The sequence below is a fragment of the Nothobranchius furzeri genome, chromosome 10 (genome assembly GCF_043380555.1).
Source record: "Nothobranchius furzeri strain GRZ-AD chromosome 10, NfurGRZ-RIMD1, whole genome shotgun sequence".
Taxonomy (NCBI): Eukaryota; Metazoa; Chordata; class Actinopteri; order Cyprinodontiformes; family Nothobranchiidae; genus Nothobranchius; species Nothobranchius furzeri.
In genome coordinates this window covers 44099464-44114246 of record NC_091750.1, presented here as the reverse complement: position 1 = coordinate 44114246, position 14783 = coordinate 44099464, and the positions used below count along the sequence as shown (strand labels likewise).

The window sequence follows — 14783 nt, the reverse complement described above, 5'->3', positions numbered from 1 at the left end:
TGAATATTTTTCTTTTTATAAAGTTTAATATGAATAACGTTTCCATGCTAATGATTTTCCTGGAATAAAACATTTCCCACCAGCGGGAGCATTTCGGAGCTCAGACAGGGAAAGTAACTGAGTTTGTTCATGAATGAGTGAAGGAAGGAGAGAGGATCGACAGGTGGATGTGCAGCAGTGATGCTGATGTGGTAAGGAGGGAAACGAGCCAGGTGAGGCTCTTGATTTATTGGGAGATTTACGGTTGATCACCAGTCATGAAGTAACGGCTTCCTCGGCAGGGTCGTGACCTCAGATTTCCAGGTAGGACTCGGACTGGAATCATTGATCTTTTAGGACGAGAGGTTCCCGCAACGATGCTGCACTCTGTGTGTGTGTGTGTGTGTGTGTGTGTGTGTGTGTGTGGGGGGATTATTAGGGCTCCTGATTTTTACCAGGTTTTAAAACTTAAATCTGGTCTCAGCTGTACAAACACCCACCTGACTCCACTTCCTCATTCTTCATTAAACACAACCAAAAAACCCAGAGATGTAAAAAAAATCACACTTTATTCTTTTATTATAATGCTATCAGCATGATATTTCTACTAGCTATGGTGGCCTCGTGGAAGTTTGTTTTACTCTCTAGTGTTTCAGTCACCTGCACCCCCCCCCACACACACACACACACACTCATAACACACTAGTCCCGAGGGGGATGGAGCGTAATGTGTTGTGAGCTATGAGGTTCCGAATGTGCCAAAAATGTGTCTATGTATTTCTGTGCGTGTCTATGTATTTGTACACTCACTGCACTGCGTTGCTGTAATGTGTGTCTATGTATTTCTGTGCGTGTCTATGTATTTGTACACTCACTGCACTGCGTTGCTGTAATGTGTGTCTATGTATTGCACTGCGTTGCTGTAATGTGTGTCGTATTTTATGAGGTTCCGAGTGTTGTCTCAGTCTGTCGTTACTCTCTGTCGACACGTGCTGTTGTCACGTGCTGTTGTCACGTGCTGTTGTCACGTGCTGTTGTCACGTGCTGTTGTCACGTGCTGTTGTCACGTGCTGTTGTCTCGTGCTGTTGTCACGTGCTGTTGTCTCGTGCTGTTGTCACGTGCTGTTGTCACGTGCTGTTGTCTCGTGCTGTTGTCACGTGCTGTTGTCTCGTGCTGTTGTCACGTGCTGTTGTCACGTGCTGTTGTCTCGTGCTGTTGTCACGTGCTGTTGTCACGTGCTGTTGTCACGTGCTGTTGTCATGTGCTGTTGTCACGTGCTGTTGTCTCAGTCTGTCGTTACTCTCTGTCGACACGTGCTGTTGTCTGGTGCTGTTGTCAGGTGCTGTCGACACGTGCTGTTGTCAGGTGCTGTTGTCACGTGCTGTTGTCTCGTGCTTTTGTCTCGTGCTGTTGTCTGGTGCTGTTGTCACGTGCTGTTGTCACGTGCTGTCGACACGTGCTGTTGTCACGTGCTGTTGTCTCGTGCTGTCGACACGTGCTGTTGTCAGGTGCTGTTGTCACGTGCTGTTGTCTCGTGCTTTTGTCTCGTGCTGTTGTCTGGTGCTGTTGTCAGGTGCTGTTGTCACGTGCTGTCGACACGTGCTGTTGTCACGTGCTGTTGTCTCGTGCTGTTGTCACGTGCTGTTGTCTGGTGCTGTTGTCACGTGCTGTTGTCTCGTGCTGTCGACACGTGCTGTTGTCTCGTGCTGTCGACACGTGCTGTTGTCACGTGCTGTTGTCACGTGCTGTTGTCAGGTGCTGTTGTCACGTGCTGTCGACACGTGCTGTTGTCAGGTGCTGTTGTCACGTGCTGTCGACACGTGCTGTTGTCACGTGCTGTTGTCTCGTGCTGTTGTCTGGTGCTGTTGTCTCGTGCTGTTGTCACGTGCTGTTGTCACGTGCTGTTGTCACGTGCTGTTGTCACGTGCTGTTGTCTCGTGCTGTTGTCACGTGCTGTTGTCACGTGCTGTTGTCACGTGCTGTTGTCTCGTGCTGTTGTCTGGTGCTGTTGTCTCGTGCTGTTGTCACGTGCTGTTGTCACGTGCTGTTGTCACGTGCTGTTGTCACGTGCTGTTGTCTCGTGCTGTTGTCACGTGCTGTTGTCACGTGCTGTTGTCTCGTGCTGTTGTCACGTGCTGTTGTCACGTGCTGTTGTCACGTGCTGTTGTCATGTGCTGTTGTCACGTGCTGTTGTCTCAGTCTGTCGTTACTCTCTGTCGACACGTGCTGTTGTCTGGTGCTGTTGTCAGGTGCTGTTGTCTCGTGCTTTTGTCTCGTGCTGTTGTCTGGTGCTGTTGTCACGTGCTGTTGTCTCGTGCTGTTGTCACGTGCTGTTGTCATGTGCTGTTGTCTCAGTCTGTCGTTACTCTCTGTCGACACGTGCTGTTGTCTGGTGCTGTTGTCAGGTGCTGTTGTCACGTGCTGTCGACACGTGCTGTTGTCACGTGCTGTTGTCTCGTGCTGTTGTCTGGTGCTGTTGTCTGGTGCTGTTGTCACGTGCTGTTGTCTCGTGCTGTCGACACGTGCTGTTGTCACGTGCTGTTGTCACGTGCTGTTGTCACGTGCTGTTGTCTCGTGCTGTTGTCTGGTGCTGTTGTCTCGTGCTGTCGACACGTGCTGTTGTCAGGTGCTGTTGTCACGTGCTGTTGTCTCGTGCTTTTGTCTCGTGCTGTTGTCTCGTGCTGTTGTCACGTGCTGTTGTCTCGTGCTGTTGTCTCGTGCTGTTGTCACGTGCTGTTGTCACCTGCTGTTGTCATGTGCTGTTGTCTCAGTCTGTCGTTACTCTCTGTCGTCACGTGCTGTTGTCTGGTGCTGTTGTCACGTGCTGTTGTCACGTGCTGTTGTCACGTGCTGTTGTCACGTGCTGTTGTCTCAGTCTGTCGTTACTCTCTGTCGACACGTGCTGTTGTCTGGTGCTGTTGTCACGTGCTGTTGTCTGGTGCTGTTGTCAGGTGCTGTTGTCACGTGCTGTCGACACATGCTGTTGTGTGGTGCTGTTGTCAGGTGCTGTTGTCACGTGCTGTCGACACGTGCTGTTGTCAGGTGCTGTTGTCACGTGCTGTTGTCTGGTGCTGTTGTCTGGTGCTGTTGTCTGGTGCTGTTGTCACGTGCTGTTGTCTGGTGCTGTTGTCACGTGCTGTTGTCACGTGCTGTTGTCTGGTGCTGTTGTCACGTGCTGTTGTCTGGTGCTGTTGTCACGTGCTGTTGTCTCAGTCTGTCGTTACTTAGACACATATAAATACATAGACACATATAAATACATAGACATAGACACATATAAATACATAGACATAGACACCTATAAATACATAGACATAGACACCTATAAATACATAGACATAGACACCTATAAATACATAGACATAGACACATATAAATACATAGACATAGACACATTTAAATACATAGACATAGACACATATAAATACATAGACACACATTACAGCAACGCAGTGCAGTGTGCGTACAAATACATAGAGACGCACAGAAATACATAGACACATTTTTGGCACATTCGGAACCTCATAGTGAGCGGTTGTGAGTGTGCACCTCAGTGGTTTTCATCCGTCCTCACCTGAGTCTTTGATTGTAAATGAGCTAAGCTTCTCTCTCTCTCTCTCTCTCTCTCTCTCTCTCTCTCTCTCTCTCTCTCTCTCTCTCTCTCTCTCTCTCTCTCTCTCTCTCTCTCTCTCTCTCTCTCTCTCTCTCTCTCTCTCTCTCTCTCTCTCTCTCTCTCTCTCTCTCTCTCTCTCTCTCTCTCTCTCTCTCTCTCTCTCTCTCTCTCTCTCTCTCTCTCTCTCTCTCTCTCTGTGTGTGTGTTCTTTCTGCTTCTGCTGCTTTGTCTCTGTCTCATCGGTTCCAAACAGTGAAGTCATACCTTCCAGAGGGCTTGTTTTTCTGTAATCTGGGATGATGTCACCAGCAGCCAATCAACATGTAGCACCGTCTGAAGTATTGTGCTCACACATAGGAGTGCGAGTGAGGGAAAGTGGGTAAAGAGGCTGTGTTAGTGGTGGTGGTGGGTCACCACTGGGAGAATCACACCTGCTCAGATCTCTGCTGTAAGCAGCAGGTGTGGAGAACGTTCCTATTAACCCACTCAGGCTCAAAATAAGTGTTGATAAAAGGGCGAACAACTAAGTCCATCAGGGGAACTTCTGTGTTAAAAAATGCTCATGAAATACGTATGTAGGGTTACCAGGTAGGTAGGTTTTACCGTTGTAAATCTGCAACACCTGCCTCCAGAGGGTTAAAACCCACCAACGTCTCCTGATACACTCTTAGTCTTAGAGTGCAAAGACACTCCGTAGAGAGCACAACGACAGCTTTCTAAATGCAGTAATCCATAAGATTATTTAAACGTTTCCACAGGGTAGTAAAAGCTGGTAGATTAAATCAGCTCTAGTTAACACCATTGGAGGGTAGTAAATAAGTACAAAAGTGACTTGGTAGTAATGTTTTCTGTCACCCTCCCTATATATTGTTACTCTTAAATACATCTGAATGTTTGCAGGTAGGACCTGCAGCGATGATGGGATTGGTTATGTTGTCAGATACGTTTCACGCATGTGTGACATCAGGACAGCTCGTAGAACAGAGTGGGCTCAGACTGTCTTCACAAAACTCCTCAAACTCTGGCTGCAGGCATAAAAATCCTGCACCTAGTGAGGGAACGCGATATGCTGTCACATGAAATAGCCAATCGTAGGAGAGCCCTTCCAGCCAATCAGAGACAAGAAAGGCAGGATCTTCGTTGAACACCCACTGATTCTGATTTAAGCCTCCAGCAGGTAAACCAACAACAGCCATGATGGATGAGTCCATGAGTGTTACGTAGAGGTGACGTAGATCTGTCAGGCTTTTCTAATCGTAGAGTTTCACCGTCTGTTTTCTATCAGCAGCTAATGCAGGAAATAGGTGTAGGAGACTATTTTCATGTTCAGCCTGCGTGTTAAACTCAGAGTGACCCGTTATGATAAAAAACAAGTAAAAAATCCTTTCTCTGTGATTTTTGTCCTTAAAAACTGGCTCAAGCCAGCCATGATGGTTGATGGTCTGGCAATCTGACACGCCGATCATTTACCAGTTAGGCTGGCGTGCTGTTTGGGCCGACAGAACTTTTAACCCTCTGGAGGCAGGCGTTGCAGGTTTGCAGCGTTAAAACCTACCTACCTGGTTACTCCACGTACGTATTTCATGAGCATGTTTTAACTCAGAAGTACCCCTGAAGGACTTAGTTGTTCGTCCTTTTATCAACACTTATTTAGAGCCTGAGAGGGTTAATTTACTGTTTCTGTTTCCGACACTGAGTAGTCCCAGTAGCATCCCAGTCCCGCCTTGCCGCACTTTCAGCCATGAGGGAGCGAGCTTGCGTCCAGGGCTTCTGCTCTCTGTATGCCGACAGGTTGCGTCGAGAGGTCAGCGTTGGTGCAGCGCTGGGACAAGCCAGGATCTGATGTTCTGGTGTCTTCTCGGGCCTCAGGGCTGTCAGGTGGTTCTCTGTGGTCCCCCTCTGCTGCACCAGGATGGAGATGGGGTTCCACGCCGTTGCGACTGGCACCATTCTCCTGGTCTGGGTCCCCAACCACCACAGAACCTCTGTCTGCTGCTCCGCTCGTCTGTACAGGCTTCCCATCCACTCGTTCCAGCGATCCATGGCCTCACAGTTCAGCCTTGTCATGTGTGCTAACATCCAGTGATGGTGGCACAGGAGTTAAGTAGTTGCCCTGTAATCGGAAGGTTGTAGGTTCCAGCCTCACTCGGTCTGTTGCTGTTGTTGTGTCCTTGGGCAAGACACTTAACCCTGGTGGTCTTCAGTGGGACCGGTGGTGCCTGTGTACAGCAGCCTCACCTCTGCCAGTGCACCCCAGGGTAGCTGTGGCTACAATGTAGCTCATCACCGCCAGCGTGTGAATGATTGATTGTGTTGTAAAGCCCCTTGGGGGGTTCCAGGAATCTAGAAGTCAAATACAGGACATTCAGTACCATTTAACACAGCAACAGGCGGGCCTGATGCGTCCTGTGTCTGCGACTGCATGGTGCCGGAGTCCTCTGCCTTCAGGCCTCTACATGTCGGGGAGGTGTGTGTGAGCCCCACATTGGTGCCAAATGTAACAGACTCGTTACCACGGGGTTCACACACACAAACACACACACCTTTCTGCTTCTTAACTAAGCTTTATTTCACCTGAACACACAGGTACAGTGTAGCTGCCACGCTCACAGCAGACGGGAGCAAACCCAGCTCCTCGCGTCTGCACTCCGTCTCTGTCTCGTAGCCACGGCGTTGTCCCTTATAATCGCCCGCTGACTCCCAGTGGCCCCTCCTCTTGTAAACACCGCCACAGTGGGTTTCCAGTTTGGGTGGACGTGGATCCAGGGAAGATACCCAAGGGGAAGGGTGAGTGTTCTGTCCCCAGTTTGTGTTCAGAACCACGTTGTCTGCAGGTTCGCCATAACAGCTTTAACCTGGAAAAGCAACCCACACTGAGCTGGGCTGAGTTAACTTTAAGGGTTCGGCAAGGAAAAGGGTTTAGGTGTCCGTTAGCTTTTCCCACAACACCAGGCTGATTGGGAAAAAAAGTTAAATAATCCTTTGAAAACTGCATCTTGTGTTTACTTAGGTTGTCTGATACGGACGTTAGTTTGCTGATTTAAAACATTGAAGTTTGACATAAAAGCAAAAACAGAAGGAATCTGTTGGAGTGTGTGTGTGTGTGTGTGTGTGTGTGGGGGGGGGGGGGTTAATAGTTTTCCACAGTGCTGTATGTGAGCAACGGCTGCTGCACCAAACTGTAAAGTGTTTGGGAGGCAGAACACACGATCAGTGAATGACAGCGCTACATGAACTCACAGTCATGTTTAGAATAGCTGACCTTGCTCCCTGTATAGGAATGCTCAGGTTTCTCTGGAGGAGCTTCTGTTAATGCATTTGGCTGATACCTTTAGCCAAAGCAGCTTAATAATGAAACCAAACCGGCTCTGGCTCTGGCAAGACAAACAACCACATGTTTTATGTGGTTGTGAGGGACTTGTCCATGCACTCTGCTGGATTTACTCCTAATATTTTATATAAGTGTTACACTTTGGACAAAATGTGCACAAACAGAAGAGCTGCCCCATGACCTTGTCTCCCTCGTGGCTGCTTTTTTTTTTTTGCATTTCTCTCATGCTGATCTGCATTTCCTCCTTGTACATCTTTGTAACGTTCATTCTGTGTTCCTTATCTGATTCCGATTTTCTGGTTCATCACTAATCACAGAGGAAACGGAGCTTGTTCTTCCTTTTGCTGACATGTTTTGGCTCTCGCTGTCGCCTTTGTCAGAGTAGGGCTAATGTTGATGGCATCACTTCCGTCTCCGTTTATCTGCATTTAAGAGCATGAAAGCTACTCTGAGATAAAAACACTGCATGGTTTCCTGAAGCTGTCCTCATGATTCAGGACAGTTTTGGAACAGGCTGGTTTATGTCCAGAGAGGCAGAAACAAAAGCGAGTGGTCTGAACGTGGAGTAATGTATGTGTGATTAAGGGCATAAGGCAAGGCGGGTCAAAAATTGACCCCGTTGACTTACATTCATTTTTCCTTTGTTCTCAGGACCCATGAGCCGACCGGAAGGGGAGGGGACTTGGGCTTCCTTTAGAGGTCCTGTAGCTTGTGTTTAATTCTCCACAGGACCCACCATATGCAGCCAACCACCAGTGGCAGCTGGTGAATTTTTTTATTTGGTTGGGAACATTTTTGCATCCAGATATGACCACTAGGAGGCTCTAAAGTGCCATTTCTATGCATCTCACAACTTGAACCCGGTACCGGGTCCACGAGCAGTTCCAGCAACAAAGCTCTTCCAAAAACATGCTTAATATTCACTTAACGTAAGGAGATTCATCTAAATGATAGAATCCACGTTTTCTACCTAAACTATACCCAATGACAACAACCTGCTAAATGAAAAGCAAAACAAAGCTCTGCGTGCCCCCTCCACATCTTACCCTCATCTTTGTTTAAAAGTGCTTTTCAGTCCATCGGTCCCAGCGTGCTCTCTATAATTAATGCTTCTCTGGATTCTGGTCAGGTCCCTGCTTACTTTAAGAATGCTGTAATCCACCCGCTTCTAAAAAACCGAGTCTTGACGCCTCTCTCCATAGCAGCTTCACACCCATCTCTAAACTTCTGTTCATCTCCAAAATCTTGGAAAAGGTTGTGGCTAAACAACTCACAGCTGCTCTTGGTGAACATAACATCTATGATAGCTTCCAGTCAGGTTTTCGTAGAGCTCATTCTACTGAAACAGCTCTTCTTAGGGTCTCTAATGACCTTCTGACTCACAGTGATGCAGGGGACTGTTCTGTTCTGGTCCTGCTGGACCTGACTGCAGCCTTTGACACTGTTGACCATCACCTGCAACTGGAGAGGCTGAGAGACTGGGCAGGCCTATCAGTTTTAACATGACTTCTTATAGAGCTGTTTATCTACCCCTAACACTTACTTTCTGAGGCACCAAGGGTGCAGATACTAATCTAGATGAAGTTACATTCATAAAAAGTTAAGACCTTGACTACAGTGAGATTACAAGTGATTATTGAGAAGCTCCTTTGCAGCTGTCGTGTTTTGATGCTATTTTGGCTTTAGTCTCCGTGAAATTAGCTTGGAGACCTTGAGAAGCTGTAAGATGTGCTCTGTGACTCAGAAAGTAATGGATCATTTCAGAAAACATTGATGGCTGAGATCATTTTTACAAGAATGTGTATTACTGACACATTTTTTTATAGTAGTTTCTCTTTACAAAGTTCTCTGAGATAAATCTTCTCTTTTACTGTTTTTGTGCTGCTGTCCGTTTGTTTTTACACCGAAACTCTTTATGGGTGAAACTTGGTTTGTTTCTTGCAGCTTTTCCATCTTGAACATGTGTGATTCCATCTGCATTACTCCTACCGTGTGTTTGACTCAGGTTTTTTATTTGTGAGATTTCTTTTACTTTGAAGGGTTTCCATGGATTATGTCACTAATTAATTAAATAAACAACCTCATTGATCTTTCCATCTTCATCTGAACTGGCTATGTGAGTGGTAACACTTCTTGAATCTTTTGAGCTTTTGTAAACCAAACCCAGAGAATTGGGAATCCCACAGCAGAGCAGACGATCCAGGAAGGAACCAGGTCTTCTGCTATTTGGTGTAGAGTTCTGCACCTGACCTGTGCACACTTTTCCTCAGGTGCCCACGGAGTGCGAGGGGAGCCCCAGTTTGTGACAGCACGTGCAGGAGAGAGCATCATCCTGAGATGCGACGTGTCTCAGCCCCTGAATGGACAACCCTATGTGGTGGAGTGGTTCAAGTATGGAATGTCAATCCCTTTCTTCATCAACTTTCGCTTCTACCCTCCTCATGTGGACCCAGAATATGCTGGTAATCTATTACATACAGTTACATTGTGGCTCCATCCTGCAGAGTGTGACATCTTCATTACAGCCCTGAGAAATGCTCCTAATCCATCAACAGTTCATACTAAGTTGTTTTATTTTATGATGAACACATTCACTTGTGAAATGCAGCTCCGTGTATAACAGCATGATTTGAGCAAACTTGAAAAACGATTTTGCAATTTTCTAAATATTAGTTTTGTGGCCCATCAAAGCCTCTTCCAGACACATGATAAACGATGAAGAGGAGGGAAGCAGGCATGAATGTCTCTGACAACATTCTGAGCTACAATAGGCTGCAGACATTATGAGGGAGTTTCGTGAAGCTTCGCCATCACCAGAGAGCCCGAGTGAGGAGGAGCGGGATGAACAGCAGTCCGTTTTACAGTCCGAGGTCATGTGACCATTTAGGTGTTTCTAGCTAAAGAGACGTTGAGGTTCAAGCAGAAAGTTAATTAGAGATTTGAAGTCGTAAGTTCAGGGATGTTTGAATTAGCTTTCTGTGAACTGCGTTGCCATGGAAACTCAAACATTACTGAACATAATAACACATCTCATCCTCGAGCAGATTGTTTTCATGTACATGTTTCTAGGATGCAATTTTCTGTTTTGGCTGCACTCAAGCTGATACAGTGAGCTAACTTCATTGGGCAGAGAGTGCATGTGCTGCAGGCTCCTGTGGTTACCATGGTAACTGTGTATGTGTGCACTCCCTCATCCTGCAGCCACAGCCAATCAAGAGAGGTGGATTTTCCCACCTGTGTCGGGAAGCAGAAAGGGGCCATGAAAGTCTCACCTTTTAATTAAGAAGCCTAACACAGAGAAGGCCTCCAAAAGAAAAAAACAAGCTGTTCAAAAACTGCAAGACAGTCTTAGGAAAAGTATTTTTAACCGTGAGGGACGAGAGAGGCACACTTTCAGGAAGATGAAAGTTTCTGTGGTGACTTCATTCACAAAAATCACACCTTATGTGATAAATAGCAAAATAAACAATCCCAAATTCTTAATTTTTGTAGAAACATTTTTTGAGTAAATGTTTTTTTTTTTAATTTCACCAAATGTGAGCCAGAGAAGTGATCAGAATACATAATAAAAATGCTTCACTTTTTTAAAACTGATCCTTAGATGTGCCACAAATTAAACAACAAACAAACAAACAAACAAAAAAACATGGACCATTTTCAATCATTTCATAAAATAATCGATCCTTTACAGGATTTAGACCAATATACTTGTTGGAGACTACAAGTGGGAACTCGGCTTCATGGCAAGCACACGTTGTGCACATGGTGAAAAAGAACAGAAACACATAGAAGCTTCATGGGAAATCACACAAATGTGACTTTTATAAATGTAAAACTCTGCTGGTGAAGATCGGTGGACATCATGGCTGCACACATTAGACACACCAGTTTAAAACTTTAACCTGGAACGATGATCCACTTATCTGCATGGGTCATGCAAGTTAACCCTTGGAAACAATTTCCTGTAAAAGAAACACATTTTAATATAAAAAAACAAAAGTAAAGACATCTGTGGTGTTATTATTAGAGTGTTTCTACCCTTAATGAGTTGGTGTGTGAGGTTGAGAGGTTCTGGCTAGATATAGTTGGACTCACCTCAGCACATGGCTGAAGTACATCTATCTGCTCCTGATTCTAATAATGCCCAAGTCCAAATAGTCCAAAATTGATGTAAAAGCCATTTCAAACTAGCTGTCGCCATCTTATTCCACTCTGTTGCATCATCCCGCCCACCAGACGAATAGAGGGCCCTGATTGGCCCACAAAGCAGATAGAGCGCTGTGATTGGCCCACCACTGTAGACCAATCACAGCTCCCTAAAGGATTGAAACCCATCTAGAGAGCTGTGACTGGCCAGCCAGAATGCTGCTAGGGGCTGTGGAGGTTCCAATGGAGCGTTCCTAGACCAAACGTTGCAAAGCAAGAATTGGGTCTAGTTCACCAGGCTACGAAGTTGTGCCTTTAAGAGGGGTTTTACTCTGGAGTTGCTCCCAATGAGAAGCACTGGGCAGGGGTGGCCATACTATCTTGGTGCCTGTACATTGGAGCTTACCACAGTGAACGAGAGGGTAGCCTTGGAAAGCCTTTTCAAGTTGAAATAACAAGACTGTACAATGGTTTTAACTGCATCAAATTAGAGGGCTACATAATTTTTACCCCTTGTTAGTACTGACCATCTTTTCCTGTGGGGCCAGTGAGGCGAGGTCAACATTAGGATCCAGACCAGCTTTCTCACTGGGGCTGAAGATTATCACTTCATTTTGCTCTCATTTAGATGCAAGATGTTTGAGGCCGACCAGGACTTATCATCCTTCAGAGATCAATAGTGGTGAAATGGAGCCACTTGCCCCCTGGTGGAAGTAGATCTTACAGTCGTCACACAAAGACTGAATTAGCTCCCCCTATCAGAGTGTCTCCCAGGGTAAAAATGGTAAATGGCCTGTATTTGATATAGCGCCTTCTAGAGTCCTGGAACCCCCCAAGGCGCTTTACAACACAATCAGTCATTCACCCAGTCACACACACATTCACACACTGGTGGGGATGAGCTACGATGTAGCCACAGCTGCCCTGGGGCCCACTGACAGAGGCGAGGCTGCCGAGCACAGGCGCCACCGGTCCCTCCGACCACCACCAGCAGGCAACGTGGGTTAAGTGTCTTGCCCAAGGACACAACGACAGCGACAGACAGAGCGGGGACTCGAACCTGCAACCTTCCGATTACAGGGTGAGCACTTAACTCCTGTGCCACCGTCGCAGGGGGTTGAAGCTTCACCCATCATGACACAAAAATCCTGTCTTGCAGGTACGAACGTACCCATTGGAGGACCTCCCTGTAGTCTCTGTACCCAAAGCTTTAGACCAGTGATCCCCAAACTCCTTCCCTGACAGCTGGTATCCAGCATGTTTTAGTGGTTTCCCTAATCCATCATACTTGATTCACCCTCTCAGCAGCTCATCAAGCTCTGCAGAAGCTTGTTAAACACCTGCTCACTAGAATCAGGTGTGTTGAAGCAGGAAAACAGTAAAACACGCTGGACACCGGCCCTCGAGGAAGGGAGTCAAGGATCACTGCTCTATGCGGTGATGTCATCCAATACTGTGTGAAAAGGAGCTGTTGGATCAAATAAAAAAAAAACACATCATCTAAATCCTTAGCTAAAGAATATGTGTGTGTGTGTGTGTGTGTGTGTGTGTGTGTGTGTGTGTGTGTGTGTGTAATTCTCCAGTAATTGTTCTAACCCAGAACTGATGTTTTGTAAATTAATTTAAGGCACGTTTTCTACTTCAGCTTTTCTTCTCTACTTCCTCCTCATGTTTATCATAGACCTATTCTTTTTTTTTGCCCCTGTGGGATTTCTCTGTGATGTTTCTCCACCAGGTCGAGCCAGTCTGCATGGCAAGTCCTCCCTTCGGATAGAGAACGTGCATTCAGACGACCAAGGCTGGTACGAGTGTAAAGTTCTGATGCTGGAGCAGCAGTATGACATCTTTCACAATGGCAGCTGGGTGCATCTAACTGTCAATGGTAAGCATCACCTGGCAAAATCCCATTTCATTTTTTAGGGGGAGGGACAATAAGCAGTAATATTTCAGAGAGTAATTTTTGGGCAGGGACATAAAAACATGTCTGTCTCCTGCTGTTTTCCTGTTTGGGTGGAGGTGTTTGACCCAGGACATGAAGGTTCCTGGTGGCTGATTTTTGTAATTGAATTGACTCTTGTGGACTGACTTAGTTGGTTGACTTCCCCAATCATGGGGGGTCTCACATATTGGATTTAGTTTTTTCTTTTGGTGTTAATGTAACAGAGGTTCGACCTGATGTTTTTTCTCTGTCTGATCATGTTCCTGTTTTGTTTTCTGTGGATGTGGCCCGGCCTGTCTCTCCTAGGCAGGTGGGGATTTGCCATGCTCGCCGCATTACCCCTTCCTCAATTGTTGAGTTTTCTGCTTTATTTTCAGATTCTTTGTTTTCCTATGAGGATTCTTCTGATCCTGAGATTCTCCTATCCATCTTTTCTGCCTCTTGCACTTCCGTGCTCGATCAGATTGCCCCTCTAAGATCGCGACGTTCCCGCTGTCGCTCTGACCCTTGGCTCAACCTTCATACCCGTACTGCTAGATGGGAATGTAGGAGATGTGAGTGGTGGTGGATATAGGTTAAATCTCCGGCTTCCTTCCAGCTTCTCCGTGAGGCCTGAAGGCGTTACCAACGCGTCGTTCGAAAGGCCCATTTTGACTATTTTGCTGCCATTGTTTCCGAATATTCGGGTAACCAGCGAGTCCTCTACTCCAGTGTTAATGCACTTTTGTCACCCAACGTTCCTCTGCTTAATACGTCTGAGGAAAGATGCACCCAATTTTTGCATTATTTTTATCACTAAAGTTGCCACAATTAGGGCTCAGATTCTGCCTCCCTCTCACCCAGAAGCCCCTGTTTGTTCTCCATTATATTCCTTTGAGCGTTTCCCCCTGTCTCTGCTTCCTCTCTATGGAAGACAGTGGATGCTATGAAGCCCTCTGGCTCTCCTTGTGATTTTATGCCCTCTCGCTTCCTGAAGGAAGTCTTCCCAGTAATTGCTCAACTGATCCTGGAGATCCTTAATGCAAGCCTTAGGACGGGGATTGTTCCCCAGGAGTTTAAGCATGCGGTGGTCCAGCCTGTTCTAAAAAAGCAAGGCTTGGACACTAACGACCTGAACAATTACCGTCCTATATCTAAGCTCTCTTTCCTCTTCAAATTGTTGGTGAAGATGGTTTTTATCCAGATTTTTAATTTCATGACATCCAACAATGTTTTAGATATTTTTATGTCTGGTTTTTGCCCTCACCACAGCACTGAGACTGCTCTTATTCATGTTCTTAATGATACTTTGCTTGCCTCTGATTCTGGTTCTCATGTGTTGTTGGTGCTTTTAGACTAATCTGCCACCTTTGACACTGTCGACCACGCAATCCTATTACAGCGACTGGAGCAGTTAATTGGCATTCGTGGAACAGCTTTAGAGTGGTTCCGCTCCTGTTTCAATGGCAAATGTTTTAATGTTGCCCTCGGGAATTGTGCCTCTAGAGTGGCGCCTCTTTTTTGTGGGGTTCCCCAGGGGTCCGTTTTAGGTCCACTTCTTTTTAATCTATATATTTTACCTTTGGCAGCCATTTTTAGAAAATTCCGGGTAAATTTTCATCTCTACGCTGACGATTGTCAGCTTTCTTTGGCCCTAAAATGTGCTGACCCTGTGCAACCACTGACTGACTGCCTGAGTGAAGTCAGGTCCTGGCTCTCGGCTTATTTTCTCTATCTTAACAGCTCCAAACTGGAGGCTATTCTCTTTGCCCCCTGCTCCCCCACTGCTGTGGAG

The 14783-nt window shown here is 46.3% G+C and overlaps 1 protein-coding gene across 4 annotated transcripts in view; it reads left to right on the top strand.

The window, feature by feature from the left end:
• LOC107386332 (protein turtle homolog B) overlaps nt 1-14783 on the top strand; it is a 132410-nt gene that overhangs the window by 16788 nt on the left and 100839 nt on the right. For all 4 annotated transcript variants that reach the window (XM_054730484.2, XM_015960643.3, XM_015960642.3 and 1 more), the window contains exons 2-3: nt 9195-9386; nt 12806-12952. In XM_054730484.2, coding sequence (XP_054586459.1) covers nt 9195-9386; nt 12806-12952 — 339 coding nt within the window. The remainder of the gene's footprint in view (nt 1-9194; nt 9387-12805; nt 12953-14783) is intronic.